General features: G+C 37.6%; 1 protein-coding gene, 2 long non-coding RNA genes and 2 other non-coding genes across 9 annotated transcripts; 4 read left to right on the top strand and 1 right to left on the bottom strand.

Moving 5' to 3' along the window:
• The first annotated feature begins 263 nt into the window (after window positions 1–263).
• On the top strand, window positions 264–345 carry Trnas-gga (transfer RNA serine (anticodon GGA)). Its single transcript has one exon. It is a non-coding gene; the product is annotated as a tRNA-Ser (tRNA).
• A 390-nt stretch (window positions 346–735) lies between these two features.
• Window positions 736–817, top strand: Trnac-aca (transfer RNA cysteine (anticodon ACA)). Its single transcript has one exon. It is a non-coding gene; the product is annotated as a tRNA-Cys (tRNA).
• Window positions 818–2161: 1344 nt separating this feature from the next.
• On the top strand, window positions 2162–2541 carry LOC143466025 (uncharacterized). The gene is made up of 2 exons (XR_013118690.1): window positions 2162–2354; window positions 2417–2541. It is a non-coding gene; the product is annotated as an uncharacterized LOC143466025 (long non-coding RNA).
• A 718-nt stretch (window positions 2542–3259) lies between these two features.
• LOC143466013 (uncharacterized) lies at window positions 3260–3824 on the top strand. Of its 2 annotated transcripts, none has more exons than XR_013118683.1 (3): window positions 3260–3326; window positions 3422–3619; window positions 3732–3824. It is a non-coding gene; the product is annotated as an uncharacterized LOC143466013 (long non-coding RNA). The 2 variants fall into 2 exon arrangements; XR_013118682.1 differs by having other exon boundaries at window positions 3690–3818.
• Window positions 3825–4714: 890 nt separating this feature from the next.
• LOC143465569 (uncharacterized) lies at window positions 4715–7550 on the bottom strand. 4 transcript variants are annotated; one of them, XM_076963939.1, is made up of 6 exons: window positions 6727–7550; window positions 6470–6598; window positions 5938–6027; window positions 5575–5703; window positions 5301–5402; window positions 4724–5220 (listed from the first exon to the last, which is right to left on the bottom strand). In XM_076963939.1, the coding sequence occupies exons 4-6, from the start codon at window positions 5635–5637 to the stop codon at window positions 4969–4971; spliced, it is 417 nt and encodes a 138-aa protein (XP_076820054.1). In that variant the 5' UTR covers window positions 5638–5703; window positions 5938–6027; window positions 6470–6598; window positions 6727–7550; the 3' UTR covers window positions 4724–4968. The 4 variants fall into 4 exon arrangements, 3 of the variants coding, with proteins under 3 accessions (XP_076820053.1, XP_076820054.1, XP_076820055.1); XM_076963940.1 differs by having other exon boundaries at window positions 6470–6585; XM_076963938.1 differs by lacking the exons at window positions 5575–5703; window positions 5938–6027 and having other exon boundaries at window positions 4715–5220; window positions 6470–6585.
• Between the last annotated feature and the right edge of the window lie 14799 nt (window positions 7551–22349).

Raw genomic sequence — 22349 nt, 5'->3', positions numbered from 1 at the left:
CCGCGTAGGTTCGAATCTTGCCGACAATGCGGAATTGAAATCATGTTTTCATAAGTGATTCGAGAAAAGTGCGATTTTATCTATTTGCATTGCACATTAAGCACAGTTGTCGTGGCCGAGTGGTTAAGACGACAGAATCGAAATCTGCTGGGCTTAGCCCGCGTAGGTTCGAATCTTGCCGACAATGCGGAATTGAAATCATGTTTTCATAAGTGATTCGAGAAAAGTGCGATTTTATCTATTTGCATTGCACATTAAGCACAGTTGTTGTGGCCGAGTGGTTAAGGCGACAGATTGGAAATCTGCTGGGCTTAGCCCGCGTAGGTTCGAATTTTGCCGACAATGCGGAATTGAAATCATGTTTTCATAAGTGATTTGCGAAAGTGCGATTTTATCTATTTGCATTGAACATTAAGCACAGTTGTCGTGGCCGAGTGGTTAAGACGACAGACTAGAAGTCTGCTGGGCTCTGCCCACTTTGGTTCGAATCTTGCCGACAATGCGGAATTGAAATCATGTTTTCATAAGTGATTCGAGAAAAGTGCGATTTTATCCATTTGCATTGCACATTAAGCACAATTGTCGTGGCCGAGTGGTTAAGGCGACAGAATTGAAATTTGTTGGGCCTCGCCGGCGTAGGTTCGAATCCCGCCGACAATGTAGAACTAAAATCACGCTTCCATTAGTGATTTGCAAAAGTGCGATTTTATCTATTTGCATTGAACATTAAGCACAGTTGTCGTGGCCGAGTGGTTAAGACGACAGATTACAAATCTGTTGGGCTCTGCCCGCGTATGTTCGATTCTTGCCGACAATGCTAGATTGTGTTCGAATCCTGCCGACAATGCGGAATTGTAATCTTGTTTTCATAAGTGATTTGCGAAAGTGCGATTTTATCTATTTGCATTGAACATTAAACACAGTTGTTGTGGCCGAGTGGTTAAGACGACAGACTAAAAGTGTGCTGGGATCTGCCCACTTTGGTTGAATCTTGCCGACAATGCGGAATTGCAATCATGTTTTCATAAGTGATTCGAGAAAAATGCGATTATATCTATTTGCATTGCACATTAAGCACAGTTGTTGTGGCCGAGTGGTTAAGGCAACAGATTCGAAATCTGCTGGGCTCAGCCCGCGTAGGTTCGAATCATGCCGACAATGCGGAATTGAAATCATGCTTCCATAAGTGATTCGAGAAAAGTGCGATTTTATCTATTTGCATTGCACATTAAGCACAGTTGTTGTGGCCGAGTGGTTAAGGCGACAGATTCGAAATCTGTTGGGCTCTGCCCGCGTATGTTCGAATCTTGCCGACAACGCGGAATTAAAATCATGCTTCCATAAGTGATTTGCGAAAGTGCGATTTTATCTATTTGCATTGAACAATAAGCACAGATGTCGTGGCCGAGTGGTTAAGGCGACAGACATGAAATCTGTTGGGCCTTGCCGACGTAGGTTCAAATCTCGCCGACAACTTGGAATTAAAATCACGCTTCCATAAGTGATTCGAAAAATGTGCAATTTTATCTATTTGCATTGAACATTAAGCACAGTTGTCGTGGCCGAGTGGTTATGACGAAAGACTAGAAGTCTGCTCGGCTCTTTTTGTCCCATCTTGGATGACCGTGGTAAACCAAGAAGGGACGATAAGTATAAATCTTTTACAGTATAAATTTGCTTTAATTAAAATCGAATCTTACAAAATTTGCCTTTGAAATAAAAATGAATGATGAAATTAAAACAAAATTTAAATTGATTCGTAGAAGAAACAACGAACGATGATCTTGTAAAATTCTACGTGGCCATTTCTATCTTGCGTTTTTATCCCTGCTAAACGTAAAATTTTATTTGTTGTTTTTGGAAAATTATGGCAGGCAAGCAAATTTTAAATTTTGCATGGTATGCTGTGTAGATAATTCCCTTTCAAAATCTTAAAGATTATATAATTTCGCATGTGATCACTCAAGCATGAAATGCAATCAACCCAGTTCACTTCTCAGACTGACCTTCACTTCTCAGCAACGCACGTGGAGTGAGGCACTGTTCAGTTAGTTGCTCTGTTTTAGCATACTGTAGGCCTAGCTCCTGTTTTAAATTATCGGTTGTAGGCTGCAAGATATTAAACAAATGTAATATTGATTGTTTCATTTTTGTTTGATACAGTAACTCACTATATTCTACAAACATGCAGTTTGGGAAAACGATCCCGGAACGGAGGTGAGAAGGACCATGGGGAAATCCTCATGGCCTATCAGATAACCAAAAACTCGCAGCGGACAAGTGCGGTCCGCAACATGCTCGTGGAAGAACTTAACCATGGCTGCCGGACCAGGAAAGGACGTTGGATTATTCGGGTAAGTCACCAAATTCTCCTTTCATGTAGAAAACTATTAAAAAAGGGATGTTTTTAATGCAGGTGCAAGATCACAAAATATTCGCAAAATATGGGGATGCAACAATTGTTATGCCTGGCTGGTTGAAGGAAGGGCTGGACAATATTGTCCGGTTCAACCCAAAAGAAATTTGAAATAATTTTCCCCATAAATGAGCAAAGTAGTTTGCGGAAAAAAGGATGCAGCGAGGGTTGAAGTTGGCCGGAGGTTGCGAAAAATTTACCGCGACCTCAAACCGAAAGCATTCTGTCACACAGGTCGTCATCTGATGACGACGTGGACACGATCATCAGTCCTACAAAGTTACCAAAAAGGGTGCGTAGCTATGCTTTCTGTAAATTCTGTTGATTTACAAGTTATAAATTGTTGTCGTTTTATTTGTAGCTTATTAAATGAAGAAAAAGAAAATTCCGAAGAACTAAGGATGCAGAGCCTGGTTATACTGAAACTCGAAAGAAGAAAATGAGATCGTTAGTACAAGGTTTTGGGTAAGCGTTTTCACTTTTTCTTTCACTCTGTTCTTGACACAAATTCGTAAAGTTTCTTCGTAAAGTGTGTGCCAGTTAGTAGAAGAAAAAGGTGAAAATGTTTCTTTTGCAGCTCAGTTCAAGAGGGCCGCAATTATTCAATTAAAGATAAAGACCTACAGAGGTCTAATTTCGCCTAAAACACAATCGAAAGTATGGGCGAGGTTGGCCAGGAATTACCTCTTGATTATAAGTAAGTCACTTAATGTTAGCATTCAAATTGTTTTTTTTTATGTATAGAAACCGAATTTTAGTTGCATTTTTATTTTTTTAAATATTTTTTACATTAATTGGTATGTTGTTTCATGTCTGCTGTTTTAGGATCCTCGCCAACTCAGCGTCCGAAGTCGTGGCTGCCCAAGAAATTGTGGCGTCAGTAATGCTAGAACGCATCGACAGTTAGTCTGTGAGTAACATGGCTTGAACTTATGCGAGATTTTAAAAATTACCATGCTCTATGTAAACTGTGATGACTTAAAATGCTTTGTTTTATGATGAAAGCGAAAAGAAAAGTATCAAACGGGAATCAGAAGAAGAGATGGAAGAGGCAGCAGGGCAAGAAGTGTCGGAGAGAAAAGAAGACGAAATGGTGGTGGATGAAAGGGAATCTGACGGGTTGGAAGGTGAAGCGGAGCATAGTGGTGCAGAGGAGGTGCCGGGGAAGAAGCGTCACCACAGAAGAAAGGCAAAATACTGCAGGTATGGTTTTTATTTAGCTGCCCTGAAAACATTATTTCTTAGTTTATTTTGTGACTGTTATGTTTTTAAGCATATGCGAAAAAATGGTGATGAATGTTGGTCGTCATTGCAGAGACATTCATAAAATATCATACAATGAGCTGTCTGGTGAAGGGAAGAAAAAGTGCCCTTATGCGATAAATATGTAAAGCATCTGGTGAAACACCTGAAAGGTACGAAACATGATAAGGATGACACACAAGTGAAGGAGCTAGTAATGTCACTTGATAAACGGCGACGTGATAATACAGCAAGGGTAATTGCTTGTCTAGATATGTATGTAGCAATATTTAAAGAGAAGAAGTGCTACACGAACATGCTGCGCTTTTAGTTGTATGTGTATTGTTATAACACTTACTGTCTGTTCAGTCGCCTGAACCGAACAGTCCGTTTTTCCTGGACTGTATGCTTCAGAAATTTCTCGCTTTATTTGCAATCCGTCGATGGAGGGGGAAAACGCTTGGTCGATGCGGAAATGTATTCTGCAAAGAATAGTTTCTAACTGCAGTTTTGAGGATTTGCACGCTTTCAGCTTGGACACATACATAGAAAAGCACGTTAAAGTAAGTACCTGCGTAGAATTTGCTATATTTGTGATTTGTTGCGTTTAATACAGACTACATTGGCAGTTGCTTGAGGAAGGCAAGTGCAAGCCTTCAACCTTCATTGCGCACAATGCCGCAATAGTTGCATTCATAAAATTCTTAACTATGAGGCATGCGGCAAAGTGCAGCTTAGATTATCAACCAACCATGATACGGATCAAGCAGTGGAACGAGTTTTACCGGAGACGTCTCCAGGAGCGGTATGTTATTGGTTTGTTTAAAGTTTTGTTCAAACTTTGATGTTGCCGAAAATATTTGTAGACGCCACGAAATCAGGGAGAGCGATAGAAGGAACGCAATTCGGAACGACGATGTTAACAAAGTGCTTCATTCAAGATATGTTATGAGATGCCTTCAAGACATGCAACGTAAGTACACTGTCATTTTGTTAAACACTTTAATTAAACACGAATAGTGAGGCCTAAAAGAAACACCTAAAATGGTTACATGTTTAAATCGCACATGTTTATTCTGTTTTGTGTTTAAATGTTGTTGGTGTTTACTAACTAGGTGTTTATTATCTTTGGTGTTTACGTGTTTACTAACTAGGTGTTTACTATTTTATGCGTATTGTTACTTGGCAGTCAAAATTTCCAAAATAGCGTTTATTACAGCAGTGCAACAGAAACAAGGCAGGTACAATCACGGGCGCCGGAATTATTTTTGGCAAGGGGCAAAATTCGATAAAAGGGCACTTTTTGAATGTCATTTTGGAAAATAAAGAAAGAAAAGGGGGCAATGGCCTCTCTGCGCTTCCTCTTCCGGCATCCGTGAGTAATAATAATAATAACAACCGATAAATTGCATTACATAGCCTAACACCACCCTCGAATCGTTGTTACATCTGACGTGGATTGAATCAGCAACAATGAATGTTTTCATGGTTCCGGCTTCGTTATAAGAAACAAGCAAACTTGGCAGTGTTTTCTTTCTGAAGTTTAAACTATTCCGAAATGCCTAAAAAATTAAAACAAAAATGTCAATGTATACAAATTGTTCTGTAAAGCCACCAGTTAAATAAAGCAACTACAACTCACATTAACAGTCTGCATTGCATCATAAAGATTTGTTTTGTGGATTGGCCAAAGTTGTTTTTGTGACCTCAAAATGAGATTAAGTTCTTTCTCTGATGATGGATCCTATGTCAAAAGTTGCGTTAGGTTTTTACACTGTTAATAATAATGACTTTATTTTTCCCTTAATATATATCAAGCATCCGAACACATTATCCTTCAACAAAGCAATAAACTAATACAAAAACAACCAAATTTGATTTTTGTTAATTGCTGGATGAATGCTCAGATTGCTCACCTCATTCTTACGGCATTGCCGCTCAACATTGCTGTTACATTTGTTGTCTAGTGTGGTTAGCATGCTTACGCAAGCCTCTTAAATCGTATTGTAATCAAATTGATAAACATTTCTGAATTTTTCCTCAATCTGCAAAATTTATCATTATATCAATAACCGTGTTGCAGCCTCTAAACATGATCTACAACTGTATTCTCTTACAAAAGTATGAAAATCTAAAACACCTTATAATAAGTTTCTTTCAAACACTAACAAAAGGCATTTGTCCTAATAATGAAAACTTTTCAATGATTCCACTAATGCATCCATCTTTACATTAAACTAATTGCTTCTTGGTGAAAGACAGACATTGGTCTTAAATACCTGTTTTAGTAGACCGTATTCCCATTCTGATTCTTCCTTTTCTAAATGTTGTCTAATAGCTTCAGTAGCCCTTTTTTGTCCATTCTGAATCTACAGTGATTAAAAATATAAAACTAAACAATATAGCTTTTAAAACAGTAGTGAGATGTAATGAAGGTTTTTGATAAGGTGTCAGAATCTTTCTTCTCGAACGTCTTTGGAAGACTCGGACTCGGCAATTATTCCTCCACTCTCTGCAGTTTTCCACAAAAACTCAATTTTCATTTGTTTATTGAATTTTATAACATATTGACCAACCCTGACACTGCTCACCAGGACCAGAAGAGTAAAGATTAATAATGCCTTACCCAAGAACATTACAAAAGTAGTAACACTGGACATTTTCAATAAGTTCGCATTGTTTGAACCTGGTGCTAAGCAAATCCACCACTGAAGCAACACTTTTTGGCATGCACAGTATATTTTAAAATTAACTCAATATTGTTAATAATAAAAATGTCATGTGGATCATAAATATATAATTCTGCATCACCTGCCAGTGTAGCTGAAGGAAACCTAATGATGAGGGTTGTTTACTATACCATAAGTGATGGCACAGGTGGATGGCTTCTCTTCCAACATAAGTTTCTAAGTTTTTCCAATAACTTTCTACAGAAAACGCCTGTAAAGAAACAGCTTAGTATAAACTGAGTACAAAATATTTTATATTGTAGGCTAGGACATTTATCATTACAGTTATTACAACAATTTTCTTTCTACAGTAATAAATTATCAACATCAAATGCTTACCGAAGGCCATTGCCTTTCCCAAGAGCATTACAACGGTTTGGCACCATCGGGTATCGAAAACATGCTATAAGTATTTGTTATCGTCTGTAACTCTGTAAACCTTTATGCCTGGAATATAGCCTAGGCCTTGCAGTAACAAACCTGAACCATACAGCGAAATATGCTACACCAGGCTACCTATATAGGCTACAGAAAACAAACTGTGACAATAAGCTACAGCCCTACGAAACGTCATAAAACAATTCGCTGTCTTTATGTAAGCTGAAAAGAGGATTCAGAATTCAGATTTTAGAGATATCTTGTAGCCGTCTGAAGGTGGTAAATGCGCGCCCACATTTTTGACAATGGTAGAACTTAACATATTATTTCATAGAACTTAAAATAATTTTGAAATAGCAAACTTGCTGGATAAAAAGCAAATAAAAACAACAATTACTTGTTCTAATGTAAAACATAAAGTTTAATGTAATGTTATGAAAGTTTTTTTATTTTAATATTTTAGGTTTTGAGTTATTTAAACATGGAATAAATAGTTATAACTTACTATTTTCAGATACACAATCTACATTATATGAACAAACGTTATTCAGACGTTCCACTAACTCAGGGGCGGGCAACTTCTTCGGTCGGCGGGCCTGATATGAGAAAATGAAGTACTTGGCGGGCCGGATTCCTGAATAGATTGGAACACAGCTTTGTCTTATTAATGTTCATGGTCGAAAATGTTTGCTCATAAATGTAGGCTATGTAGACCCGAACAGAACAAGTAGATTTATGGCCATCTTTCTCAGGTTGGCAAACTTGGACTTATTCAGTGACGCAATACAGGGATTGTGGCAGAATGTGGCCACATTATTATGTAAGACCGGAAACTGTCTGCGGGCCGCGCAAAATCCCGTCGCGGGCCGTATGTTGCCCACCCTTGCACTAACTGATAGTGAACGCTTATCATTTACCTTTCAATCAAACGACGAGAAGAGAACGCCCACGTTAGGCTATGCCCGAGTAATTTCAAACTTTGATGGGCAAAGTATGGTAATTGGTTTTTCACCCTCCATTCCTGGGTGAATGGCTTTACTTGAAAACCAATCATAGCCAGTGGCGTAGCCAGAAAAAAATTGGGGGGGGTCAAATATTTCATGAAATTACAAAGAGAACTATACAAATTGTTGGTTTTAAGACACCACCACCCGATGTAGAAACCTATAGACACAAAATATGGGGGCGGGGTGGCCAAGGCCCCTTTCACCCCTTTGAAATATAGCCTACAGTAAGGCCTGAACAATACAATTTAGTGTTCAGCCACTCCATACAGGAAAATTTTTAAAACGACTACAAGTTGCCAACTTTAAACCTAAGAATTGAGTCCGAGATACAAATTTATACTGAACAATAGCTCGTGTAATTGGGTAATGCGAACAATTCTAAAGCATATAGTACCGAACTGTTTTTGATAGATTCTTTCTAAAGCAACTTAAAGTATAAGATATAATTCAATAAAACTAATCAAAATAAACACATTCCTCCCAAACACCTTTTTGTTTGACACATTTTGTAATCTTTGTGTTATGTGTTTAACATTTAAACGCCTAAAGCGTGGAAAAAGTGTACAATAGGCTTAAATCATTATTAAACGTGTAATGGATTGTGGTGTTTAACCCATAAAGTGTTTAAATTTTGTCAAATTAACAAAATTTATACACTTAAACACATAATTAAACACTTTAACATGTTTAAAGAAGTAAAATTGTGTTTAAATTTTAAACACATGAATGACAGTGTAGTTGGACGCAAAACCCGTAAAGCAGGTTTACAGTAAAGCCTTTTTCCTCTTGGGTTAGCATCGTAGGAAATGGTGTCTGGACAAGTTCTCTATGGTGGAATTGTTCTATACAAAATAAATTTAATACAATACCGGTTTGTAAATCTTCAGGGTTAGGACTTATTGACCAGCGGCATCTGGAAATATGACTGCATTTAATTGATGGGTTAGGGTTAGGGTGAAAGCGCGCATTAAAGTTGAGGTTTTGCATCGCAATAAGGAGCGTATGGAAAAGTTGTTCATCGTGGAGCTGTTCTTTACGATCTAAAATAAATACAGTACCGGTTTCTAAATTTGTAGTGTTAGAACCTAATGTCCAATCGAGTCTGGCAAAATGATTCCAATTAATTGAGGGGCTAGGGTTAGAAGTGAAAGCGCCCTTAAAATTGAGGGTTAGTATCGTAGGAAATGGTGTCTGGACAAGTTCTGTATGTTGGAATTGTTCTCTACCAACTAAATTAAATACAATACCGGTTGCCAAATGTTCAGGGTTAGGACTTAATGACCGGTTGCATCTGGAAAAATGACTCCATTTAATTGAGGGATTAGGGTTAGGGGTGAAAGCGTTTTTATAATTGAGGGTTAGCATCGTAGGAAATGGTGTCTGGACAAGTTTTTTTTATGGTGGAATTGTTCTTTACCAAATAAATTAAATAAATTACCGGTTCCTAAATGATCAGGGTTAGGACTTATTGACCAGCAGCATCTGGCAAAATGAATCCATTTCTAAGAGGGGTTAGGGTTAGGGGTGAAAGCGCCCTTAAAAATGAGGGTTAGTATCGTAGGAAATGGTGTCTGGATAAGTTCTCCATCATGAAACTGTATTTTTGGTTATTAGCAATGCCATATCGACCGAAATGGTACGCGAACATTTTTAATGGTGCTCGGATTTTTCTGATCGTCTGAGCTGTCGATTTGCATGACCAAGCTGAAAGATGACATCTGAACGCTCCACCACAGTAGACTACGCTAGACTACGCTTAACTATGTTTAACTACGCTTAACTACGCTCTACTACGTTCTACTACGCTCTACTACGCTCTACTACGCTCTACTACGCTAGACTACGCACGACTACGCACGACTACGCACGACTACGCACGACTACGCACGACTACAAACATTATCTGCACTAAATTACCTAATATCAAGGTTTACTTTTTCGATGTATAATTTCTACGTATAATCTGCAGAAACAGCAAAGTATAGCCATAGAATTCTTTTATATAATAATAATATTTGTTATATATAATAATATATCTAAGTGTCTTGAGGTACCAAAGCAAAACATTAATTTCATTCGCATTGCGTTCGTAATTTTTGTAAGTTATAATTCGCACGGGTACAAATATGCACGAAGTAACAATTACCAAATGTATCTCGCAACGTATACGGGTATTAAGTTGCACGATATAAACATTACCAAATGTATCTCGCAACTTATACTGGTATCAAATTGCACGAAGTAACAATTACCAAATGTATCTCGCAACTTATACGGGTATCAAATTGCGCACGAAGTAACAATTACCAAATGTATCTCGCAACTTATACGGGTATCAAATTGCACGAAGTAACAATTACCAAATGTATCTCGCAACTTATACGGGTATTAAGTTGCACGATATAAACATTACCAAATGTATCTTGCAACTTATACGGGTATTAAATTGCACGAAGTAACAATTACCAAATGTATCTCGCAACTTATACGGGTATCAAATTGCACGAAGTAACAATTACCAAATGTATCTCGCAACTTATACGGGTATCAAATTGCACGAAGTAACAATTAGCAAATGTATTTCGCAACGTATACTGGTTTTAAGTTGCACGATGTAAAAATTACCAAATGTATCTCGCAACTTATACGGGTATCAAATTGCACGAAGTAACAATTACCAAATGTATCTCGCAACTTATACGGGTATCAAATTGCACGAAGTAACAATTACCAAATGTATCTCGCAACTTATACGGGTATCAAATTGCACGAAGTAACAATTACCAAATGTATCTCGCAACCTATACGGGTATCAAATTGCACGAAGTAACAATTACCAAATGTATCTTGCAACTTATACGGGTATCAAATTGCACGAAGTAACAATTACCAAATGTATCTCGCAACTTATACGGGTATCAAATTGCACGAAGTAACAATTACCAAATGTATCTCGCAACGTATACTTGTATTAAGTTGCACGATGTAAAAATTACCAAATGTATCTCGCAACTTATACGGGTATCAAATTGCACGAAGTAACAATTACCAAATGTATCACGCAACGTATACGGGTATCAAATTTCACGAAGTAAAAATTACCAAATGTAACTCGCAACTTATACGGGTATCAAATTGCACGAAGTAACAATTACCAAATGCATCTTGCAACTTATACGGGTATCAAATTGCACGAAGTAACAACTACCAAATGTATCTCGCAATCTATACGGGTATCAAATTGCACGAAGTAACAATTACCAAATGTATCTCGCAACTTATACGGGTATCAAATTGCACGAAGTAACAATTACCAAATGTATCTCGCAACTTATACAGGTATTAAATTGCACGAAGTAACTAGTACCAAATGTATCTCGCAACGTATACGGGTATTAAATTGCACGAAGTAACAATTACCAAATGTATCTCGCAACTTATACGGGTATCAAATTGCACGAAGTAACAATTAGCAAATGTATCTTGCAACTTATACGGGTATCAAATTGCACGAAGTAACAATTACCAAATGTATCTCGCAACTTTTACGGGTATCAAATTGCACGAAGTAACAATTACCAAATGTATCTCGCAACGTATATGGGTATCAAATTGCAACATAAAATCTTCGTCGGACCGAGGTTGGCGCGCTAACTACAATCTTACACGATTCGACGTTGGGCCTACCAACAATCACTAACACACAGCCTTTTTACGCGTTAAGAATTTGAAACAATAAACACAATATTTTACTGCAATAAAACGCTTTCACCACTTGACGCAGATGAATCGAAATTCAAAAAATAGACTTGTCTGGCTTCATCTTGCTGTTCTTTACCTAAAACACTTTTTTAATCAAAATTATTGCAATTTGTTTCTTTACTATCCACAAAATTAAAATTGCAAAAGTTAAACGCTGTGCAATACAATAGCCTTTTGCGAGTTGTCCAGTTAAATTTCTAATTTGGAGTAGTGATTTGCAAGTTAATCTGGAAATGGCTACAAAATGCGTAGCCATTTTCCAGATACCATACTTTTTGGCAATTTGATACCCGTATACGATGCGAGATATATTTGGTAATAGTTACTTCTTGCCTAACACTGAACACAGTCGATCACAGGCTAATGTGTCACAAACATATGTTGCCTAAATGGAACAATGCAATGAAGTTTTTATGCTTGTCAAGGGTAAAGCACACAGTGAAAAGCCAATATGTCTCGTCGAAACCAATATTTCATCTGTGCTTTCTGAATTTATAGTTTAAAAAGTTGATCGCTTGAAAACGACCAGGCTGTAATTGACATTTATTTTACACCATTGTCGAAAATGGTTAATTTGTAACATAGTTAACGGGTGTTTCTGCTTTGCTGTATTGTCAAGAAAACGTTCCTCAATGAGCTTGATTGAGGCGCGAGTACCAGGATGCGCGATATTACTGGTGTGATAGCTCTGGACAAGAAATCTGCTGCTTGATTGTCCTGCGTAGAAAGTAGGATCAGTTTTGGGTTATATTGCGATATATAAAGCAAATGTCAATATTGACGCGGCGACAAATGTGTTTGTTTGCCCGATACAATTGCATTGTAAAGAGGTAAGTTTTCCACTCTTAAGGTAAAATTACGACCTTCCTAAAAATAAATAAAAATGTTTGTGTCAATCCAAACAAGCACACCGTCTAGCTCAGTAATCATCGCTCGAGAGGTGAACAACGACGGCCGATTTGATAATAAAAAAAATATTAATAATAAATTTGTATATTCCTTACGTTTCAGGCATAGTCTTGTCTTGTAAATGGACTTTTTCACTCACTTCGATACGAGAAAAAAGTCTTCCAAGGGGTTGTGTAAGTTACAAAGACAGTCTTTCACATCAAACATTCTAATCAAAAAATGTCAACACTTTCCGCATTTTAAGATTAACTTAAATCAGTTTACTGAAAACAATCTAAAACCAAAAAAATTTAGCAACTTAAAAATGCTATTTATGGAGTTCCCGCCGCCAAGCAAACTTTTTTTTTTTGCTATGGATGTGTTCTCTTCTCACAGTCAGCTGATTTTACAGGCAATTAAGCATAGCAGGAAGGCGGCGTAACAAAGAAAAACTTCTAGAAATGTATCACTTGAAGAAATACTTAATTTACACGAAATGCACTTTTTTTAGTATTACAATTATGATGTACACAGGAAGCTAATTGATTTTTCTACTAACCTGTAAAAATCCGATCAGTTTACGACGCATAGTTTTCTAGTAATTTACGATTGAAAATGTGTGTACGGGGTCCTAGTTTCTTAGCCTAGTTTTTTAGTAAATTTTAGTAAACTCGAGTCTGGTTAGGATAAGGTTAATTGAAGAGAAAACTTAGAGTGGGGCATAAATTAACTAACTAACTCACAACTAACTCAGCCAAGACAAGTTTTCAAACTGAAAAAAAATTTCGAGTTTCTCCGTTTTGAAAGTGCAACTGTTCCACGTACTGCGACCGTGGCCAATCACGCCTTCCCCGCTCAATATAACTGCAATATTCGCGTCTTCTTTGTGACTTCATTGTGGTCTGTCATGCGTGATGCCGCACGTGGTCTGTCATGCCGCACAATGGAGTTGGCGACGTGTGACGACCTCACCACCTCAGCGCAGTTGGAAAGTAACAAGTCAATAGTTACCTTTATACTGTTTCCAGAATGGACGCGAAGCTACAGAATCAATGGAAACATCCGAATCGGCAACGGCTGCATTATGGGTCCGCGAAGGTTTACCCTTCGCGCGTTTCCAGATTTATGTCGAATTTTCCCACCAAACACGCGAGCGATCGTTTTCGCGCCCAGGGATAACTTCGCTGCTCCTTGAGGTCGTGGGAAAAGAGCTATTACGGGGAGATTGCTTAAATTAAGTAATAAAGTGCACCAGCACGCGATTTCTGTAAGAGAACATGCGACGTTTCGTTCTCGAAATAAAATCGTCACATCCGGCGCGTCCCCGAACGAAATGAGCTGGTAAGAACTTAAGAAGTGGGTGGCCGTCGTAAAATTTCACTAAAATTTCAACTCTGCTACTGACGTCATCCCACATACAACTGAGCGGACCTATTAAAATGGGTTCTAATTCGTGGTATTCAGTGATTTTTAAACAAATGATGAGTTTATCTACAACCAGCATGTTTTCTCACGACTTTGTAACAAAGACAAAAGCTTTAGTTTTGTCTTAATTTAATACACTTATGCGTAATGTGCCTTATCAGTTATCAGTAACAGTTAGCTCAAATTTATTGAGTGGCAAAAACTTGTATTGAACACATTTACTCGTGATGCGTTTTATTAAAAGACTCCTACTAATTAATCTTTTAACTCTGCGGCTCGCAATTTTAAGAGCTTAGTTACCTCTGCTCTAAATATTTTCAGAGAATTTCACTGGAAGTTTAGAAAAAAAATTGACCAAACCTGCTCAAAAGCATTGCATTATATATTTTTTCTAACTTTAAATGTTTTAACCATTAAGTTTCAATCATGAATGGCTAAAGCTATATTAATGGTTTCATATTCTGTTATGATCAGAGATTAGGAAAATTATCATGCAAGACTATGAAGCCAATGGAATAAAGGGGGGGAATAGGGGAGTCCATTAATAGTTTTCTGCAAATTTACGGCCTAATGGTTCAATGCCGGAATATATCAGAGTTGTAACGAAACTAAATTGTTGAATTTTTAGTGTTTTACTTCATCTGAGTAAAACTTCGACAAAATGAAGTTCACAAATGTATTGTACTTCATCCTACATTGAGTTCAATAAACTTTTGCTTAAATGTTGCAGTTTGTTAAACTTTCATATAAACCAGGTTGAAATTGGCTTAGAACGAAACTTAACTTTTGCACTGCTTCGAAGACAATTTTAATTTTTCGTTCTGGCAGCGCACACGCAATGCGTAAGCTTTGTGACTTGTACTGCGCTTTGTTACGAAACAATGAAACCAACCATTCTCAATTTAAGCATTAACAAGTGGCTGTCAATACACAGACATTAACATTTGCACTGTTTTAGTTTCATTTAAGGCTAAGCGTTGCGTTAAGATGATGCCGTAATATGTGAAGAAGTTTACGAAACAAACAAGTTGAAAAAGACGACAACAATAAAGAAAGCTCTGCTGACGCAATCGCTGTGACAACACCAAAAAAATAAAGAAGTTCTGCATGCACTTCATACAATTCGCCAACGACTACAGTTTGAAGGGGCGGACATGGCCACATTTGTGCGCTTAAAAACACAAATGCAAGAAAGCATGTTTTCATCTTTTGCGTGCTTGAATGAATGAATGATCGCTACACACAAAAAAAGTTAGTGTTTTGCGTGTTGACGTCTTTACACGTGACCAGCGTCGCACGTCAAGTAAGAAAATTAGTGGAATTTGCACTTTCTCATAAACGCATAATTCGTTTAATCGCATAAAAAGGCTTGGAAAATTGACTATGCAGTTGTTATGTTTTGCTTATCTCACTCTTAGAATTCCAGGCATATGTTTTATTTAAAAGCAGTTAAGTTAAGTTTGTCTTCACACAGCTCATCTCAGGACCACCGCTACAAAACTGTCAACTACTTGTCGGACACACGTCGATAAAAAGACACATGTGCTTAATTAACCATGGAAACGCGCAATCGGCCGCAAGGGACAAACGTAACAGATACAGGGCAAAACAAGTGTAGCACAATCAACCGGATTCGACTGTATATGCTTTGTTGGAAGTGTTTTCCATTCTCTGGTGTCTGTCTGTACAGACAAACATAATGACCAAAATTAACCTTGGGACGACACATACGAACCGTTTAAAGAGGATAACGACTGCAAACCTAGAAAAGGGTGCGGAAAAGCACAGACCACATACTTTACTCAACTGCATGGTTGAAAATTTTAACGTTTTTGATTAATTATTATGTGTCAAATAGAAGTATATTCAGTAATCGTTGCTGCTAATTTTGTTAGATCTATTTCGTTTTTTTGATGCAAATAAAATGAAAAACGAAAGATAAATAAAGAATAGATAATATATAATTAATGATTGAATAATGCGTATAAGAATTTCGTTCATTTTTGCCGTAAGCTTCACAGAACTAAAAGTAGGACGTATGGTGGAACAAAGAACATGCTCACAGCGATCCGTAGGCAGAAAAAAGTGGCAGAGCACTAAGTCTAAAACATGAATAGAAATACAATTGTGCTATAAGTGTTAGGTTAGCATAACCAACAAGTCTAGGATTTTTATAAAAAGCAAAAACTTGTAGCATGGCTGATGTCGCAAATAACGTTGATTAGAAGTATATTTTATCCTATTTTATGTTTTTACACGAATCCGCTTAATTCGGAAACCGGATAACCCGGAAAACAGCTTTATTCGGCCAAAATGCTCGGGAACGGAACAAAAGTAAAAATTGAACGTAAAAAACTCCCCTTAATTTGGATAATTATCCGCTTAATTCGGACAGAGATTCGCAATTCCTATCACTAGGTTATGAAACAATAAACAGTACTTCGTTCGTTTTAACCGTGCCGTGGCAGCTTCATAGTCGCTTTTACTTCTGTACAATTACGTCTATCTTGTAGAACAGAATGCTGCAGAAAAGTTTAGCAGATAAAGTGAATTGCTCACTAAAGTAAATGAAGAAAAAAATAAAGACGCTTCCATGACACAGCTATATACAATATTTGATGAATGGTTTGGTATCGAAATACTCTAAAATACAACTACCCTGAAGCTATAACTTTTGTGCGTTTTATGCGATCAGTGCCAATTACTGCAGTATAACGCAGCTGCAATTCATTTATTACGCATTGACACATTTCTAGAAATTTTTCTTGTTACACCACGCCCCCACTGTGCGGAAAACCAGCTGACGTTGAGTAGAGAACGAAAGAGATTAGTTAGTCATTTTATTAGTGCGTAAATGAGTAATATTAAATGGAGTCATTTTGCCATTTGTGAATTGCCCAGCCAAATTTCTAAGCTTGTGTAGTCATTTGATAATTAGGGCTTGTCAAATGGCAACTTGTATTTCACAATTGGCTACAAAATTCGTAGCAATTTGTTAAAGACCACACCTTTTGACAAATGACAATCTGCTACGGTACCACTTTGTCAATTCTGTAGCCATTTTTTTAATTGCCCAGCCAAGTGTCTAAGATTGTGTAGTCATTTGATAATTAGGATTTGCCAAATGGTTACTTGTATTTCACAATTGGCTACAAAATTCGTAGCCATTTGTTAAAGACCATACCTTTTGACAAATAACAATCTGCTAGGGTAGCACTTTGTCAATTATGTAGCCATTTGTGAATTGCCCAGCCAAATTTCTAAGCTTGTGTAGTCATTTGATAATTAGGGTCTGCAAATGGCTACTTGTATTTTACAATTGGCTGCAAAATTCGTAGCAATTTGCCAGAGACTATACTTTTTGACAAATGGCTACCCGTGCACATTGTCAGATACATTTTACAATTTGTAACTCCGTAGACATTTGTAAGTTATGCAATTTTTGTCAGTGAGAATTAACAATTTACTACCTAATTGTCAAATGGCTACGTTAAACCACCAGGGATGGGGTGGTGGAGCAGAAAATTTGTTGAATTTTATTGGTAGGCTGACGTTTCACCCCTAACCCTAACCCCTCAATTAAATGGAGTCATTTTGCCAGATGCAAACGGACATTAGGTTCTAACACTATAATTTTAGAAACCGTTACTTCATTTATTTTAGATCGTAGAGAACAGCTCCACGATGAACAACTTTTCCATACGCGCATTCCTACGGTGCTAAATCTCAAGTTTAAGGCGCGCTTTCACCCCTAACCCTCACCCATAAATTAAATGGAGACATTTTGCCCGATGCGACCGGTCATTAAGTTCCACCCCTGAAGATTCGGAAAACAGTATTGTATTTATATTATATCGTAGAGTACAATTGCACCATGGAGAACTTGTCCAGACACCATTTCCTACGCTTCTAACCCTCATTTTTAAAAGCGATTTCTCCCCTAACCCTAACCCATCAATTAAATGGAGTCATTTTGCCAGATGCGACCGGTTATTAAGTCCTAACCCTAAATATTTGGAAACCGGTATTGTATTTAATTTATTTGGTAGAGAACAATTCCACCATAGAGAACTTGTCCAGACACCATTTCCTACGATGCTAACCCTCAATTTTAAGGGCACTTTCACCCCTAACCCTAACCTATCAATTAAATGGAGTCATATTGCCAGATGCAAACGGAAATTAGGTTCTAACACTATAATTTTAGAAACTGTTAATGCATTTATTTTAGATCGTAGAGAACAGCTCCACGATGAACAACTTTTCCATACGTACATTCCTACGGTGCTAAACTTCAAGTTTAAGGCGCGCTTTCACCCCTAACCCTCACCCATCAATTAAATGGAGTCTTTTTGCCAGATGCGACCGGTCATTAAGTTCTACCCCTGAAGATTCGGAAACCGGTATTGTATTTAATTTATATTGTAGAAAACAACTCCACCATATAGAACTTGTCCAGACACCATTTCCTACGCTTCTAACCCTCAATTTTAAGAGGCTGTCACCCCTAACCCTCACCCCTCAATTAAATGGAGACATTTTGCCAGATGCGACCGGTCATTAAGTTCTACCCCTGAAGATTCGATAACCTGTATTGTATTTATATTAGATCGTAGAGTACAATTCCACCATGGAGAACTTGTCCAGACACCATTTCCTACGATGCTAACCCTCAAATTTAGGGGGCTTTCTCCCCTAACCCAAACCACTCAATTAAATGGAGTCATTTTGCCATATGCGACCGGTTATTAAGTCCTAACCCTAAATATTTGGAAACCGGTATTGTATTTAATTTATTTGGTAGAAAACAATTCCACTATAGAGAACTTTTCAAGACACCATTTCCTACGATGCTAACCCTCAATTTTAAAATCGATTTCACCCCTAACCCTAACCCCTCAATTAAATGGAGTCATTTTGCCAGATGCGACCGGTCATTAAGTCCTTACCCTGATAATTTGGAAACCGGTATTGTACTTGTATTATATCGTAGAGTACAATTCCACCATGGACAAATTGTCCACACACCATTTCCTACGATACTAAGCCTCAATTTTAAGGGCGCTTTCACCCCTAATCCTAACCCCTCATTTAAATGGAGTCATTTTGCCAGATGTGACCGGTCATTAAGTCCTTACCCTGAAGATTTGGAAACCGGTATTGTATTTAATTTATTTGGTAGAGAACAATTCCACCATGGAGAACTTGTCCAGATACCATTTCCTACGATGCTAACCTTCAAATTTTAAGGGCACTTTCACCCCTAACCCTAACCCCTCAATTAAATGGAGTCATTTTGCCAGATTCGACCGGTCATTAAGTCCTAATTCTGAATATTTGGAAACCGGTATTGTATTTAATTTATATGGTAGAGAACAATTCTACCATAGAAAACTTGTCCAGACACCATTTCCTACGATGCTAACACTCAATTTTAAGGGCGCTTTCACCCCTAACCCTAACCACTCAATTAAATGGAGTCATTTTGCCAGATGCGACCGGTCATTAAGTCCTTACCCTAAATATTTGGAAACCAGTATTGTATTTAATTTATTTGGTAGAGAACAATTCCACCATAGAGAACTTGTCCAGACACCATTTGCTACGATGCTAACCCTCAATTTTAAAATCGATTTCACCCCTAACCCTAACCCCTCAATTAAATGGCGTCATTTTGCCAGTTGCGACCGGTCAATAAGTCCTAACCCTGAATATTTGGAAACCGGTATTGTATTTATATTATATCGTAAAGTACAATTCCACCATGGACAAATTGTCCACACACCATTTCCTACGATACTAAGCCTCAATTTTATGGGCGCTTTCACCCCTAACCCTAACCCCACATTTAAATGGAGTCATTTTGCCTGATGCGACCGGTCATTAAGTCCTTACCCTGAAGATTTGGAAACCGGTATTGTATTTAATTTATTTGGTAGAGAACAATTCCACCATAAAGAACTTGTCCAGACACCATTTCCTACGATGCTAACCCTCAAATTTTAAAAGCGATTTCACCCCTAACCCTAACCCCTCAATTAAATAAAGTCATTTTGCCAGATGCAAACGGACATTAGGTTGTAACACTATAATTTTAGAAACCGTTATTGCATTTATTTTAGATCGTAGAGAACAGCTCTACGATGAACAACTTTTCCATACGCGCATGCCTACGGTGCTAAATCTCAAGTTTAAGGCGCGCTTTCACCCCTAACCCTCACCCATCAATTAAGTGGAGTCATTTTGCCAGATGCGACCGGTCATTAAGTTCTACCACTGAAGATTCGGAAACCGGTATTCTATTTATATTATATCGTAAAGTACAATTCCACCATGGAGAACTTGTCCAGACACCATCTCCTACGTTTCTAACCCTCAATTTTAAAAGCGATTTCACCCCTAACCTTAACCCCTCAATTAAACGGAGTAATTTTGCCAGATGCGACCGGTCATTAAGTCCTAAACCTGAATATTTGGAAACCGGTATTGTATTTAATTTATTTGGTAGAGTACAATTCCACCATAGAGAACTTGTCCAGACACCATCTCCTACGATACTAACACTCAATTTCGAAGCGTTTTTACCCCTAACCCTAACCTATCAATTAAATGGAGAAAATTTACCATTTGTGAATTGCCCAGCCAAATTTCTAAGCTTGTGTAGTCATCTGATAATTAGGACTTGTCAAATGGCAACTTGTATTTCACAATTGGCTACAAAATTCGTAGCAATTTGTTAAAGACCACACCTTTTGACAAATGACAAACTGCTTCGGTACCACTTTGTCAATTCTGTGGCCATTTTTTAATTGCCCAGCCAAGTGTCTAAGATTGTGTAGTCATTTGTTAATTAGGATTTGCCAAATGGTTACTTGTATTTCAAAATTGGCTACAAAATCCGTAGCCATTTGTTAGAGACCATACCTTTTGACAAATAACAATCTGCTAGGGTAGCACTTTGTCATTTATGTAGCCATTTGTGAATTGCCCAGCCAAATTTCTAAGCTTGTGTAGTCATTTGATAATTAGGGTCTGCCAAATGGCTACTTGTATTTTACAATTGGCTGCAAAATTCGTAGCAATTTGCCAGAGACCATACTTTTTGACAAATGGCTACCCGTGCATATTGTCAGATACATTTTACAATTTGTAACTTCGTAGACATTTGTAAGTTATGCAATTTGTTGTCAGTGAGAATTAACAAATTACTACCTAATTGTCAAATGGCTACGTTAAACCACCAGGGATGGGGTGGTGGAGCAAAAAATTTGTTGAATTTTACTGGTAGGCTGACGTTTTACCTTTAACCCTAACCCCTCAATTAAATGGAGTCATTTTGCCAGATGCAAACGGACATTAGGTTCTAAAACTATAATTTTAAAAACGGTTACTGCATTTATTTTAGATCGTAAAGAACAGCTCCACGATGAACAACTTTTCCATACGCTCCTTATTACGATGGAAAACATCAACTTTAATGCGCGCTTTCACCCTAAACCTAACCCCTTTATGAAATGAAGTCATTTTGCCAGATGCCGCTGGTCAATAATTCCTAACCCTGAAGATTTAAAAACCGGTATTGTTTTTAATTTATTTGGTAGAGAACAATTCCACCATAGAGAACTTGTCCAGACACCATTTCCTACGATGCTAACCCTCAACTTTAAAATCGATTTCACTCCTAACCCTAACCCCTCAATTAAATAGAGTCATTTTGCCAGATTCGACCGGTCATTAAGTCCTAACCCTGAAAATTTAGAAACCGGTGTTCTATTTAATTTATTTGGTAGAGAACAATTCCATCATAGAGAACTTGTCCAGACACCATTTCCTACGATGCTAAACCTCAAGTTTAACAACGATTTCACCCCTAACCCTAACCGCTCAATTAAATGGAGTCATTTTGCCAGATTCGACCGGACATTAGGTTTTAATCCTACAAATTTAGAACCGGTATTGTATTTATTTTAGATCGTAAAGAACAGCTCCACGATGAAAAACAATTCCATACGCTCCTTCCTACGATGCAAAACCTCAAATTTAATGCCCGCTTTCCCCCTAAACCTAACCCCTTAATGAAATGGGGTCATTTTGCCAAATGCCGCTGGTCAATAAGTCCTAACCCTGAAAATTTAGAAACCGGTAATGTATTTAATTTATTTGGTAGAGAACAATTCCACCATAGAGAACTTGTCCAGGCACCATTTCCTACGATGCTAATCCTCAATTTTAAAATCGATTTCACCCCTAACCCTAACCCCTCAATTAAATGGAGTCATTTTGCCAGATTCGACCGGTCATTAAGTCCTAACTCTGAATATTTGGAAACCGGTATTGTATTTAATTTATATGGTAGAGAACAATTCTACCATAGAGAACTTGTCCAGACACCATTTCCTACGATGCTAACCCTCAACTTTAAAATCGATTTCACCCCTAACCCTAACCCCTCAATTAAATGGAGTCTTTTTGCCAGATGCGACCGGTCATTAAGTCTTAACC

The sequence above is a fragment of the Clavelina lepadiformis genome, chromosome 7 (genome assembly GCF_947623445.1).
Source record: "Clavelina lepadiformis chromosome 7, kaClaLepa1.1, whole genome shotgun sequence".
NCBI classification, from domain to species: Eukaryota; Metazoa; Chordata; class Ascidiacea; order Aplousobranchia; family Clavelinidae; genus Clavelina; species Clavelina lepadiformis.
The sequence above is the reverse complement of the archived record's forward strand: the minus strand, read 5'-3'. Positions and strand labels throughout refer to the sequence as shown.

What these genes read in the sequence shown, in the direction of transcription:
- LOC143465569 (XM_076963938.1), bottom strand. Translation starts at nt 6,754, where the DNA reads ATGCTCTTGGGAAAGGCAATGGCCTTCG. An exon ending in GGGAAAGGCAATGGCCTTCG is followed by an intron (nt 6,586 to 6,726) that starts GTAAGCATTTGA and finishes CGTTTTCTGTAG; the next exon opens with AAAGTTATTGGAAAAACTTA. An exon ending in TCCTTCAGCTACACTGGCAG is followed by an intron (nt 5,403 to 6,469) that starts GTGATGCAGAAT and finishes CTTTTGACATAG; the next exon opens with GATCCATCATCAGAGAAAGA.